The sequence below is a fragment of the Amblyomma mixtum genome, chromosome 10 (genome assembly GCF_055824585.1).
Source record: "Amblyomma mixtum isolate Tamu chromosome 10, ASM5582458v1, whole genome shotgun sequence".
Lineage (NCBI taxonomy): Eukaryota > Metazoa > Arthropoda > Arachnida > Ixodida > Ixodidae > Amblyomma > Amblyomma mixtum.
This window is the reverse complement of record NC_143021.1, coordinates 117272597-117287287: the sequence shown is the minus strand read 5'-3', so window position 1 is coordinate 117287287 and position 14691 is coordinate 117272597. Positions and strand designations below refer to the sequence as shown.

The 14691-nt window shown below is 47.4% G+C and overlaps 1 protein-coding gene across 1 annotated transcript in view; it reads left to right on the top strand.

Annotated features, from left to right (window-relative positions):
* LOC149326759 (ATP-binding cassette sub-family C member 1-like) overlaps nt 1-13127 on the top strand; it is a 112412-nt gene extending 99285 nt beyond the window's left edge. The window contains exons 26-29 of the mRNA XM_089563814.1: nt 2806-2964; nt 4607-4773; nt 8917-9111; nt 12841-13127. Coding sequence (XP_089419940.1) covers nt 2806-2964; nt 4607-4773; nt 8917-9111; nt 12841-12952 — 633 coding nt within the window. The 3' untranslated portion in view covers nt 12953-13127. The remainder of the gene's footprint in view (nt 1-2805; nt 2965-4606; nt 4774-8916; nt 9112-12840) is intronic.
* The last annotated feature ends 1564 nt before the right edge of the window (nt 13128-14691 follow it).

Here is a 14691-nt window from a genome sequence, read left to right as displayed (position 1 = left end):
AACAGCCTTTATGTTAGGGATTCAATAGGTCTTGGGCCAAGGTGACGAGGGCGCGTTGCAGTTCTAGATCCAGGGAGGCGAGCCAGATGGGCCGGGGGGGGGGGGGGGGGGAGGAGGGAAGATAGGCGGTTGACTGGAAAACTGAGTGGCACTGTGTAAGGCAGTGTTCTGTCTAAGGCATATGGGTGTGGACAGTTTGGGCATTGAGGTGAGGAAGTGTACCGGCACAGATAAAGTTTTTCTGGTGTACGAAGGAGATTAAATTTCATTCGGCGAAGAATGCGAGCTTCACGGATCGATAAGGATGGATGTGGCGGGGGTAAATCAGCTAAGTCCAATGTTTGCTGCGTGTAGTATTCGTCGACAGTGTGTTTGTAAGCCCTGACCGCCTGCTCCGTCTCCTGCTCGTCCATGGGATCCCCAGCGCCCGGTGTACAGTTTCGCAGGCAAGCTGGTGAGCCAGCTCATTGCCGAGAATGCCCGTGTGACCAGGGATCCACCTAAGGGTCACCGGTCGGGGGCTCAATGCTATGAGGGCGACATCTAAGGTCGATCGGGTAGGAAAGGGGAGGGCTCTTTCGTGGATGGCGCGCAGAGTTGTTTGCGAGTCTGTATAGACAACGTATGCGTGGGCGGGGGGTAGGGTGGCAAAGTGTGTGATGGCATCGGCGATCCCGTGTATTCTAGGGCGAGAGTGGAGGGTGGGGAGGTGTATGGACCGGTTGTGTGAGTGCTGGTTGTAGAGAGGCAAGGGTGGAGGAAGAAGGCTGCTGTGGAGCCCGCGGTTTCCGTGAGACAGACGTCTGTGTAGGCCACCGTCGCAGCGTCCAAGGGTGGCTTGTGTTTGTATGCGTATGTTTGGCGGCGGCCCATGTGTCTGTGTGTGCAGACATGTTGCGTGGAATGGGTGCGAGGCGGAGGTTAGGGGGGTAGATCGGAGACTGCGGTGGGTCTGGGAAAGAGATGGGTGCTTAGGGAGTCTGGGATAGTATCTACCGCCCAGCTGGCGAGCTGGACAGGTGGATGATTTGTCTTTCTCGGTGCAGGTCTTAATAAGGAGGGCTTGAAGGGGAAAAAAAAGGCCTGTTCTGTACAGGGTGTCTGTAGAACCCTGAGGGGGGAGTCCTAGTATTGCTTTGTATAGTGTATTAAGGGCCTAGATTAGTTTGTCTTGTTGTGTACTTATAAGATGGCAGTAAGGGATGTAGTACAGGAATTTGTTCAGGGCCAGCGCAACTCGTAGGAGCGAACTCTCGCGCGCTCTGTCCACGCTGTTCTGCATGGAACTGAGCTGAGCCTGCAATGCTAGACGTAGTGCGTAATTATGCGTTGCACTTTTCAGTTTAAACCAGAAAAAAATTGATAAAAGTACGCAGAATTTAGCTTTCGAAATTGGATTTTAACCGAAAAGATCAGTATTCTTGCATGCAAGGCACAGCTAGCTGACTCTTTCGTATTAGTTACGCAAAGTCAAAGCCAAGAAGAGACGCAAAGGCGCGATAAAACGGTGCTTACACGACTCTGCAGATCGAGAAGGGCCAACTCCTGGTGTAAGAAATTTTTAACACGATGACCGCGTGATGCCCCGCCCTCTTGCTGAACCCAGCGCAGCAACCTAACAATAATGACAACCTAGCCACAGAAGTAACTTAAACTTCCACTTGCATTTCTGTTCCTGCTATCTCATTTAACTTGTATTACTTTTTTATTGACCATAGAAATTTCTACAAGCCCCGCTCCAAGTACTAGCATTTGAAAGTCAATTGCCGGTAAACAAATTGCTCGCGCTGACAAAACGGCCTAAGTATTCCAAAGTGACTTTTGACCTCCCAGAATTGCGACATTAAGTGACCGAAAAAATTTAGTGATTCATTCGTCGAAAACAATATTCGCCGAAAACAAATTGGAACTTTCGTTCTCGAAGAACACGAGTCAGTGAAAGCTGCCAGATGACCTGAAGAACATTCGAGGGCGGGTTCCGCGATTGGTGAGCCGTTCTATAATGCGCTACGCCCTTTATGCAGTGAATTTCAATCTTATATCTACTGTCGATGGCGATACTGCATTTTTTTTAAAGAATGAACTGACAAGGCCAGGAACAGGTATGAGGGCAGTGGCATAACCAAAGAGTTTCATCAGTCGAGAGTCTGGTGTCCGAAGAGAATGAAGGTTGGTTGCTGCGCTGACGTGCCATATACCCCTGCAATGGTTACGTGCCATTTCTTATCATTGCCAGGAATTCCCAGCCAGTGCCCTAAGCCTGGCGGCCTATCACGTTCTTTTCTGCAGCCAGTCGGCCATCCTTTTTCTTTCTTACATCCCGGACGACATGAACGTGCTATTTTTGAAGGTTCAAAGCCATGCGCAACGTAGTAGCAGCCAAAGAAACTCCATGCACATGTCCCAAATTTCCTGGTAATGTCCAGGATCAGAATAAAGTCTCAATGAGCGGCTTATGATTACTACCGTGCCTTGGGTGAGACAAGACACCACGTTGAGGTTGAAACATACTACCAGCTCTGAAACAAGGAAGGAAAGCAGGGATAGAAGCAATCACTTGGCTCCAATCCTGTCTTGTGTGTGTTGTCTCCGTCTTTTAGCGCCAGTACGCTTTTTGCGTAAACCATGTTCACCACTAGGTGTTGGCCTGTCGCCTTCTGTCCTCGACTTTTATTGCTTGTAGTATGTCGCGCCTTGTTAGAAGCCACCAGTTAGGCCAGCTATCTTTATTGTGTGACATTACCTCGGAAGGTTTTCCGAGCTGGGAATCATGCTGATGCTGTAAAACACCCCTCTCCTCTCCAGGTGGGCATAGTGGGCCGTACGGGCGCCGGCAAGACATCGCTCACGCTCTCCCTCTTCCGGCTTATCGAGGCTGCCGGTGGCGCCATCAGCATCGATGGCATCGATATCTCTAACCTGGGCCTGTATGACCTGCGCTCCAAGCTCACCATTATCCCCCAGGCGAGTGTCGTTGAACTGCTTGGCACAGTTGGAAAGATTCTCTAGGATTGGTTTGGTTTATTGGGGTTTTACGTCCCAAAGCAACTCAGGCTATGAGGGACGCCGTAGTGAAGGGCTCCGGAAATTTCGACCACCTGGGGTTCCTTTACGTGCACTGACATCGCACAGTACACGGGCCACAGGCCTCTGTGCGAAAGAATCATCGCAAAAAAAAAAGCTATAAACATGACAAGCTGCCAGTCCATAGTCAGACACAACTCAAGATTGAAGAGGCAGATGCCCCTCAAATGAGGCCGTCCAGCTAAGGGCGTCTACGAATTCTCATGGCGTCGTGGTTAATCCATTCGAACCTGCTAGCGTGACATCGCAGGGGATGACAGTTGAAGGAGATTAACCAAGGTCTAATGGGATTGGCCTCGGAGTCATGGAAATCGCTCGGCCCCAATGACTGGAGGGTCTCTTTTGAGAGGCGTCTGCAGCATTGTTCTTCAGACGTGTCCGACTATAGGTAAGACATCATTGGGATGATCTGATGATTCCCTCTGTGCAGCGGCATTCCGAGAGTTTAAGGGAATGTGCATCAGAAAAGCTTTTTATCATGCCGTGGACGAAGTAGATTATTCATGATTGTGTGTTACTTAAGGGGTGTTCTTTACAAGGTAGAGAAGAGTAGAACACTATTTACAGGAGTGTTCTGGAGCGGTGCTTGAGTTGTGGTTACTGGAGTTCGGTTCTACAGTACAGGCGCCATTGTTTGTAACCACAATATGGAATTCTTGACGGAATGCTCCTGATGCATAATGCAAAAAATGAGAACAGACTGAGAATTATATTTTGGCGATAGCATTATATAAACTCAGAATAAATGCCTGCTCATGGCCCGATATGAATTAATGCCACCACTAATGCCATCTCAATGGTCAACCAAGATGTTACCTTTGACAATATTTGTGCTTAAGGACTGTTCAACTTAAATTGCGGACAACGCAGCGAGCTATGGAAAGGATAATTAAAGGCATGACGTTAAGAGACAGAAAGCGGGCGGAGTGGGCCGGGGAGCAAAAGCGAGTTAATGAGACCTTATTCGGTATCAAGAAAATTAAATGGGCATAGGCGAAAGCAAGATTAGTGATTATGGCTAAGGGTAACGGAGTGGATTCCAAGAGAAGGCAAGCGTAGCAGAGGGTGTCATAAATATATGTGGGCAGATGAGATTAAGAAGTGTTTGCGGGGATAAGGTGACCGCAGCTGGCACAAGACAGGGTTAATTGGAGATATATTAGAGGTGGTGGTGATTTTATTGCACAATAAAGAGGGGTGTGGGCCCCATAAAGTGGACCTACATGCTAGGTGGTGTCCCTAGTCCAGGACCCGATTGGTCGAAGTCGCCGTCCTGGCTCTCTGGACAAAGGCCCTTTGGGCTTGAAGGTCTGAGCAGCCAAGCAGGGCCACCTCCCAGTCCTCCATTGTAGGGTTGAGGGTTAAGTCTGAATTTTGCTGGCAGGCCCAAATCATGTGGTGGGTATCTTCTACCTCGCCACAGTGCTGGCACCTGCCGGTGACCGTACGGTCACCGGCCTTTTCTCAGCAGTGAGAATAGTCAGGCTGATTATGATGATGATGATGACTGTCTGTCTCTAAGGACCCCGTGTTGTTCAGCGGCACTCTGCGTTCGAACTTGGATCCCTTCGACAAGTTTAGCGACGACGAGCTCTGGCGCGTGCTCGAGCACTCGCACCTCAAGGAATACGTGGCTGGCCTGGAGAAAGGCCTTGAGCACAACATCACAGAAGGCGGAGAAAACATCAGGTACGTGAACCGGACTTTTCATTACAGAGCTAAGAGGTCATCAGTATCGTCATCATTTCTTCAGTCACGACCTGTCCACCATGTTAACCAATAACTCTCATAGATTCTGGCGCGTCATCAATCCGAGTTCCCACCCCGAAATCGTACTAACTAATCCTGGTGGTGATCCAGTAACTGAAACTGAGTGTGCACAGCTTCTTAACGACGCATTCGTCTCAGTGTTCACCCATGAAGACACCACTTCCTCGCCCATGTTACAGTCATCTTCCGTCACTTCCATGCCAGAAATTATCATTAATGAATCAGGCATTCTTGCCCTTTTGAATAACCTCAAAGTTACTACTAGCTCTGATCACCTTGGATTTAATAACAAAATACTAAAGAATGCCTCTCTAAACCTCTATCAAGTATTGACGTCACTTTTTCACAATCATTATCATCTGGTACAATTCCTGACGACTGGCGTACAGCGAAAGTAATACCCATTTTCAAATCCGGAGACCGCACCATTCCACTTAACTATCGCCCTATCTCATTAACCAGCAACATCTGTAAACTCCTGGAACACATAATTCATACTCAAGTGATTAATTATCTAGGGGAGCACGATATCATTTTCAAATAGCAGCACGGTTTTCGCAGGGGTTATTCATGCGACACACAACTCGCTGGATTTACTAACGACATATTTTCCGCAGTAGACGCTGGCTTACAGGTTGACGCAGTATTTTTAGACTATTCTAAAGCTTTTGATCGCGTTCCCCATCACAGGCTCCTAACCAAATTGACAAACTTAAATCTCCATCCCAACGTTATTTCATCGATAAAACAATTCCTCGATAACAGAAAACAATTCACCTCTGTCAACGGCTTTAACTCGTCTTCTGTCCCCGTAACATCTGGAGTCCCCCAGGGAAGTGTACTTGGCCCTCTGCTTTTTTTAATTTTTATTAACGATCTACCCAAGTGTGTATCGTCTCAAATTAGGTTATTCGCGGATGATTGTGTAATATATCGTAATATTACTAACGAAACCGACCGCCATTCACTTCAAACTGATCTTGACGCTGTAACGGCTTGGTGTTCTTCCTGGCTAATGTCTCTAAATGCATCTAAAACAAAGTTAATGTCGTTTACTAACCGTTCCACTCGAATTGCTACAACCTACTTCCTCAATAACGATACAGTTGAACTTACAACAACTTACAAGTACCTAAGAGTTCACTTTCAGTCTGACCTAACTTGGCATTACCATATTAACACAATCTTAGCATCAGCAAATCGCGCACTCGGCCTTCTTAGGCATAATCTCAAACACGCGCCTTCACATTTAAAAAAACTTGCTTACATCACGCTAATCCGCCCGAAAGTTGAGTATGCTTCTGCCATATGGGACCCTCATCAAGCTTACATCATAAACAACCTTGAATCCCTGCAAAACCGTGCTGTTCGCTTCATCTTTTCAGATTATTCACGCTTCACCAGTGTCACAGCATTAAAACAACGTGCCGAGTTGGAACCGCTATCATGTCGACGCCATTTCGCTCGCCTAACCTTGCTTCACAAACTGTATCACCATCCCACCCTCCACGACGACTTCTTTTTGCCACACCCTGCAGTCTTTCCTCGCCGTGACCACGTTAACAAAATAAAACGCGTCACATGCCGTTCATTGCTCTACGCGAAATCATTCATTCCTCGCACTATAATAGATTGGAATAACTTGCCATCACACATAGCTATTGAGGTTAACCCACAATCGTTTCAGCGTTCGCTAAAGCAAACCACGGACTAACAGATTTGGTATTTTTGTTGTATTATGTGCATTTACTGAGTATTTTATTCTGCGTTGTTTGTTGTTATTATTTGTGTACATTACTAGTTTTAATTCATTATTACGTGTATTTTGCTCAAATTCCTGTGCCATATTTTTATGATTGTATCGCCCCCCCCCATGTAATATCCTCGCACGAGGGCCCTTAGGGGTATTGTAAATAAATAAATAAATAAGTGTGGTAAAGCACTGGGTATAAAGAGGCGGAGGCACCAAAACTTTCGCTGACGTGTTGTATTGCGTAAGCAATACTGCGCCAGGTTTCGAGCCGTCGCGTAGCTCCCGGCGGTGGCCACGGTGGACCTTCAGCCGCAGCGAGGTCAAACAGATGGGGCGCTGTTGCCATAGCAACCGTTTCAGCCGCGCTCCACCAGGCTGCAGGTCGTCGCTGCGCCGCCGCCGCGCGCCTAGTCGCGCGCTCTCGACGCATGTGTCGGAATGTGGAGAGAGGAAGCGGGAGGGAAACGGGGAATAAATACGCGCGTTCGCCTCGGGCAAAACAGTTGCTGCTTGCTTACGCAACTTGCCCTGTTCAACCAGAGCTAAACCTCAGCTAATTTTTTTTTGTTTCAAAGGTTGCGTATTCATACTCGTATATGCACGGTAAATAATTTATTATTTCATTATTTATATTGAGCGATTTTGGTTTCTGAGCACCGGCTGTGCTGTGACATCATGATCAGGGAAGACGAGCAACACTGGTGACGTGGGCCCAAAAAGTTGTGAGACAAGGACTGCTGCGTCGTCTGCTGTCGTACACATGCTCCATACCTGCGCCTTTCGAAATGGCGGCATGCTTGGTAGGTACTGCGATATGCTGAGAAAAGCCCAGCGAGCAAGGTACAACAGCGAGTTCTGCAACCAAGGCTCGCTTGCGCCGATGCCAGTCGGCATACCGCGTATGCCAACGCAGTTTCTGCTCTGTATATCGCTTTGACGTATTGCTCTGATGCTAGACGGTTGTCTCTGTCGGTTGTTCGTAGCTGACAGCGCGTGAGTTGGTCGATCCCCTGCTCACATTATAGCGACGCGACGTCTCACTGTTCGTGCCGACCAACACCCGTCGCTGTCTTCGCTCCGCCCGCGCAGCCGCCCCTGCTAGACTTCGGGTCTCGTGGCTGCTGATTACGATATCTGCTGCTCGCCTTTTTCTCCTGCTTGTATAGCAAACAGCCCGTGTATTCGCTAAATGAATGCTTCAAGATAATTCTACAGGACTGAGCATTTACCGCGCCAGTACGTACAACTCTCCAAGGAAAGCTCCCATAAAGACTGCTACACCTCAGCGCTACTTTTGTTTAATAAATCCGGATGTATATACAGGCAACAATTGCGTGTTCGTTTGACATAAATTGCAAGCTGCGTGCGTTAAACGTGCATTAAACAATCTCGTTGAACAATTACGTGCGTTAAACAATCTCTTTTCTTTTGCGCCGATTGTACGTTTACTTGTTTACGCACTGCAATAACTCTCCAATAATCGCCTGGGGAACGCTTCATAGCCAGGTTGGTGACATCACGTATGACCGGCGTTCCTAGCTCGTTGTAACTGTTTTTTCCGAAGTGTAGAGTACTTGACTCTAATTTGGCTTCACCAGAAGCATTTTGGGCGCCAATTGTGATAACTAAAATGGTTGAACTTGTCCTCAAGCGACGCCGACGACTGCTAGCATGCACCGTGACCTGCCACATTGTCAAAGCACGCTGCAATAAGTCCTGTTCCGAAGCTTCTTGCTGTAGGTGGAATCAGTTCGCCAGCCGCCACACTAACGTAGTCAGGTGAAGTGTGATGGCAATGCATTTCTCATTTGGGTGTTGGGCACTGCCTGTTTCCTCGCGTGGAAGCTCAGCAGTGCTGTTCATTGTTACAAGTGAGTTTTGCAGTGCACAGGTGAAGATCCTTACACGTGAATACAGGTGAAGTATTCTATCTTCTCAAACCCCTTCCCCACTAATTCCAGAGCATTTCTGTTGGAATCAGAGGTATTAGCCGCCTTTTTTCACGTCGGAGTCGCCACGTATATGCATGTGGTCAACCACGACGGAGGAACCTAAACGAGCTCGGTGCCAGGCAAAACGATTGCGGTGTGGTCTCGCATTTTCTAGAACTGCGTACATCTCGTTGAAGCACGGAATGCATTGACTTGCAATGTTGTTCTGCGACTTGCGGGAAAGCAGAAATGTTTACAATGCCCCGGTCTCCGGAGTCGAGGGGATCCTATTTCGTGCACGTGTTACGGGGCGCCGATGTCTCCTCTTCGGGAGTTTGATCTCAAAGGGCCTCCCAATTCTCTCCTCCGGCGGCGCAGTGTCGGCCAGCGCCAACTGGTGTGCCTGGCGCGAGCCCTGCTGCGCAAGTCGCGCATCCTGATTCTGGACGAGGCGACGGCCGCCGTGGACATGGAGACCGACGACCTCATCCAGGCGACCATCCGGCGGGAGTTCGCCGACTGCACCATCATCACCATCGCGCACCGCCTCAACACCGTGCTCGACTACGACAGGCGAGTCTCGCTCTCTAGGTTCAGAAGTCTTGCTTTGCAGTACATTCTCGTCTATGGCAAGCGCTCTTAGGGCTAGGCATGCATTCTAAGCGCTAGCTTAAACGGCAACTGAAGCGGTTTTAGAATCCGATCAGTTTAAGCTTGCCAAATGTGCAAAATGTGCAAGTAAAGCATGCGAAATCGTTTTGCTCTAGCATTTTAAATGGTGGCGTAATCGCCAAATAAAGTCTTCGTCGGCGTTCAGCTTCTTTGAAGTGCACAGCGACGGGCAGAGGCCCCGATAATGACGTCATGTATGACGGCACTACGTTTCCAGCGAAGAAACGGTTATTCCATGGAAGAAAAGCGACGCCATCGAAGGTGAAGCTCACGATGCATTGTTTGGCGCCATCTGACGACACACAGCAGCATGAAGGCGTACGCAGCGGTCATCTGAAATTTCGGCAACCGTGACGACAACCGAGTTTCCTCGCACTCCTTCAACATAATGAGGAGAAGCCTAAACATCGTCGCGGTTTTAATTGACGATTATCTCACCATTTTAAATGCTAGCGCAAAAATACTTTGCATGCTTTATCTAGACGCTTGAAAGATCCCAATTCTTAAATAACCTCGAATTCTCAAAAACCCGTTTCAGCTTCCCTTTAAGGAGCTCGTTCTGCTGAAAATCCGGCATCGTCCAGCGACGTCCTGCGTTAGTCGGAAAAAAATCCCGGTGTTTATTTTTTATTGCGACAGTGCGACTGCTGGCATAAATGATTATCTACAAAGATACACACTGGACTCTCGAAGGAAGTCCAGTCACATTCGTTGGTGCGGTCCAAAAATAGTCGTCATCCGGTGGACGGCCTGGGCGTGGTCCAGGAGTTCCAAATGAAGCTAACGAATTAGAAGACCAAAATGAAGCCGAAATTGACGCAGAGGTTCTTCTAATGAGGGTATTTCAGAATATAGCAGCAATTAATTAAAATAAATAAGCCGGCATTAGGGGTCAACGACCCTCTGCGTTCCAGGCGGACAGGCAAGCGCAGGCCATGAATGGTCGTTGGTTTAGGCTTGTTAGGTTAGGTTTAGGCATCTAGTGAGTGCGTTGTGGTGTGCAATACTTAGTGACGTGTGTTTGAGATGTGTGTATGAGTGTGTAGTGGCGTAGTATGCCGTGAAGTTTAACCTAGATAGTTATTGGCAATGGTAATTGGATTTCGGTAATTGCGATTCGTGATTGGTAATTGGTAATGGGATTGGTAATCGTGATTGTAATTGATGAGCGTGATTGGTAAATTGAATGTGGATTGGCAATTGGTAGTGGTGATTGGTAATCGGTGATTAGTGATTGCTGATTGGCGATGGGTAATTGTATAATCGATAAGTGGGATTTGTACTTGGTAATTAAGTGCGCATTATGAGTTTTGATTGATACTTGTGATTTCGGAAAGTGTCTAACTGGTGATTTGTAATCGATTTCTGTGTTTTCGAAAAGTGTCGACTTCTCGCGGCGGCCTCCGGGAGGAGCAGGCCATGGTGATATGTGTGTAATGCTTCCGTCGAGCGTGGGCACCACTGGGTGCTCCGTCAGTGGGAGAAGGGCGTTTCAACTTGCGCGGAAAGTTTGCATAGCGAAGGAGTAAAAATAGAAAAATAAAGAAAGGAGAAGGCGGTATCGCGTCTACTCTTTAGTGGTTTTTGAGGAACGGAAATGGCGCAGTACTTGCCTCACTTCTACGTGAGGTACATGAACCGCACCGTGAGGTAAGAGAGAAAGGTGGGAGTAAAAGAAAGGATAGAGAGAAAGTGGAAGACCGCAAGCGGGCACAGTGGGTGAATGAAAAAACGCGGGTAAATGACATCCTACTCGAAATCTAGAGGAAAAAATGGGCTTGGGTAGGTCATGTAATGCGAAGGCAAGATAACCGCTGGTCCTTAAGGGTAACGGAGTGGATTCTAAGAGAAGGCAAGCGTAGATGGGGGCGGCAGAAAGATAGGTGGGCGGGTGAGGTTAAGAAGTTTGCGAGGATACTGTGGCCGCAACTGGCAAAGGACAGGGTTAATCGGAGAGGCACGAGAGAGGCCTTTGACTGCGCGTAATAAGGCTGCTGCTGATGATGATTGTGCGAACCATCAAACTCGCCTCTATCAAATTAAAGGGCTTGCATTTTTTTCACATGTAAAACTCAGCGCACCCAACTGATGTTAATTAGTCGATAATTTTCGGCAACTCCTAAGTGCATATTTTTACTATACTATTTATAGGAGGTTCCTCCCAGAGTCGCCGACTTCGCGACTCTGGTTCTGTATGCACACGTTATGCAAACTGCACTTCGCTAACGCAAATTAAAATCGACCTAAACTTTGTAGAATATCAGGTTGTTTCACAGGGGAGCGATTTTCGGCGTCCTCTAGTCGAGCTTCTGGAGCCTTAACCAGACGAGCCATACAGGTTGTACAAGTCTGAACAATCTATAAGTCAGACAGCGGAGTTCATAGACTTTGGTGAGTTTGTAAAGCGCTAAGACCTGTGGTGAAGCCTGGTATTTTCCCGCCCATTGAGAGCAGTGGACCAGTAAGCTCTCGCACTTCGTTTGCTGAAGGGGTCTAACCAGCAGACATCTTTTTCTAGTCAGCAAATGGCGGCCAGCTTTTCAGAGCATGGGTTTCTTTGGATGTCGTTGCAAAACAGTAATAAAGAGCAAATGACGCAAACGCACTCGACTGTATCGGTAGGGCAACACTGCAAAGCTCTGTAGCTTCACCAAAAACTAGCTGTTGGTCAGAAATTCTTCATGGACCGTCACAACGCATACCGTGACGAAAGGATGAGGAAACTATGCTGCGGCAAGACGCGGAGCCCGCATTTTACGCGACGGCTCTAAACTCCCGTTTAGCGGATAAAATGCCTCAGTTGTCGGGGTTGGCATAACTGCTCGGATGTCGAGAAAATCCTGATTGATCGAAATGGTCTTGACGTCACACGGTTGGCTGTGGAATGAAAATAATTAAAATTGCACTTTAAATTGCGATTACGAGGTCAATCATGACTCAAGTGTTTTATGACATGTAAGGATGTAGGGTAAATTAATTGTGCTGAAAAGAAAATTGGGATAATTAGCTGGGAATCAAAACCATGACACTTGGGTTGCGAGTCAGACACACTGCCCCTAGGCCACTGAAGAACGTTCGTTCGGCTTGTTTAAAGGGACGCAATAAAACATAATAGTAGCGCAAAACCAGGACGACGGACAAAAGGGGAGAGAACACACACCAACAACACAGGCATAGCGCCTGTGTTGTTGGTGCGTGTTCTCTTCCCTTTTGTCCGTCGTCCTGGTTTTGCGCTACTATTATGCTATAAATCCATACCGACTTGACCAAATTTCCACCCTGGTAAAGGGACACCTTGTGTATTCTGTGATGTATCACGTAGTCCAGTGTGCCTACTTATGTATGCTAATGAGCGTGTGCATAATTAGAAAGAAGTGCTGGATGTGGTAAGGTAATGCGTCTACTTAGGGCAGGTAGTGTCCGCTGATCTATGGCAGGCGTCTTTCCGCAGCTCCACGTCATGGACCAGCGGGAAGGTTGCGGATTACTCATTCCTTTCCAGGTATTTTTTCCCCAATGTTAAGCACTCTGGATCGCGGCTACGCCGCGGCATAATCACAATATGACATAGGTTTTACGGCTTTTTTTTTTTACTGGAAATGCATAACACGTTTCATCCGTGCATTGCAGGATCATGGTCCTGGACCGTGGCCAGATCGTGGAGTTCGACGCGCCTCAAGAACTCCTCAAGCAGGAGACGTCCGTCTTCTACCAGCTGGCCAAGGATGCGAACCTCGTCTGACCGTTGCCAGCAGCTTCTGCCGCCTCTTTCTTCTTATTTTTGATAGGCTTTACTACTGTTTGCTTTTGTCTGTTGCTTACGGGTGTCCGTTGCTTTATGCGCTTAGGAAACTTTTTTTTTTCACCTCCGTAGTTCGAGGTTATCGTGCGAATAAAAAAAAATTCATGCTCGAGAATGCAGTTGTGGTAAGCTCAAAGTGCAGTGCGACGACGCCCATCTCTTGTTGGCCGTATTTAATAACCAAAAGCGTTCTGGAATGAAGGCTGAAGCTTTGTATAGTTTAGGAGGAGGCATACGGCTATTAATGTCTTCATGACACATGATCAGATTTATCAGTGCAAGTAGCCGACTGTGATAGAGGTAGTAATTGCCCCATAATGCGAAGGCAAAATAAACGATACTTCTCAAGGGTAACGCACTGGATTCGAAGAGAAGGCAAACGTAGTAGGGGGTGGAAAAGAGTTAAGCGCGCGGATGAGATTAAGACGTTTACTGGGATAGAGTGGCAGCAGCTTGCGCAGGACAGAGTTAATTGGAGAGATATGGGAGAGGCCTTTGCCTGCAGTTGGCACAGGCAGGCGGATGATGATGATTAACTCCGTAAACTGGCTGCTTTGTTCATAAACGAAACTGATGCGACTCAGCCGCGACTACTCGACGATACAAAGGAAACCAAACCGGCTAACGTCGTCGCCATGATCCTCTACTCGAGTCGCTGTTTCCTCTGTTCGGCGATCTATGAAACCACTTGTACGCACGCTTTCTACTGCACGTTCTACAGTGACTTTATCATTCACCTAGTCTATATCACTTTTCATCTGTAAACAAAATTGGGGCAACTGTGCGACTCAATAGAGAGAGAGAGAGACTCTTTAATGAAGAGCAGAAAATTTAGCCGGCGTTTAAAAATCGCTGGCATGCTACTCTGCGTAGGGAGGGGAATTTGGGAGATAAAGACAGAAGGAGAGCAGCGGGGAAGAGGTAAAAAAAACGAAGATAAAATGCGGCCATGAAATGGGTACTAAGGATGCAAAGGCGAGTATTGATGTTCTGATTCTCCAGCACACCTTCCTGTCACCTACCCCACTCAGATTTATGCACTTGTGACGGACGATGGTCGCAAGGCCTTCGACGGTGTTTGCCACGACCATGACTACTACGAGTACTCTACTACAACTACTACTACGCGAAACCCACGAACGTGAGCTTAGCATTTGTTGCTGTAAGATATTGTCTGAAGACATTTTAGTGAGTAAAAAACCTCACAGGACGATAGTGGAATATTGCAGTAAAACGATGTTTCGCAGCAGAACGTTGCTTCGCATATTTTATTATTTAGGGTACTAATCGAGGTGTTTCAATGAAACTGAACGAAGGATCACAAAAAAATTATCCGCCAACGCTGCCTCAGGGTTTCGATGGTAAGTTTTGATGTTAAAAACATACAAATCTACATTCACAAATTTTAAAAGAAATTAGAAACAGCACAGTGAGTGCCTCCACTGGAAAAGTATTTTTAAATGAGTGCTTGATGAAATGGCAAATATGGACGAGCCTACAGCCTGGTAAGATTACACTACTTTCACAAAGAACCAGACACTTGTTTACATGTGACGCAAAGTAACCTCAGCCAACATTACTTCCATGAGTGGCCGAAGCCCACTGCATAAGCATCCAGTCGTGACTGAAATTACATAACGATTAGTAAAATCCAAAAAGATTTTCACACAATCCTCAAC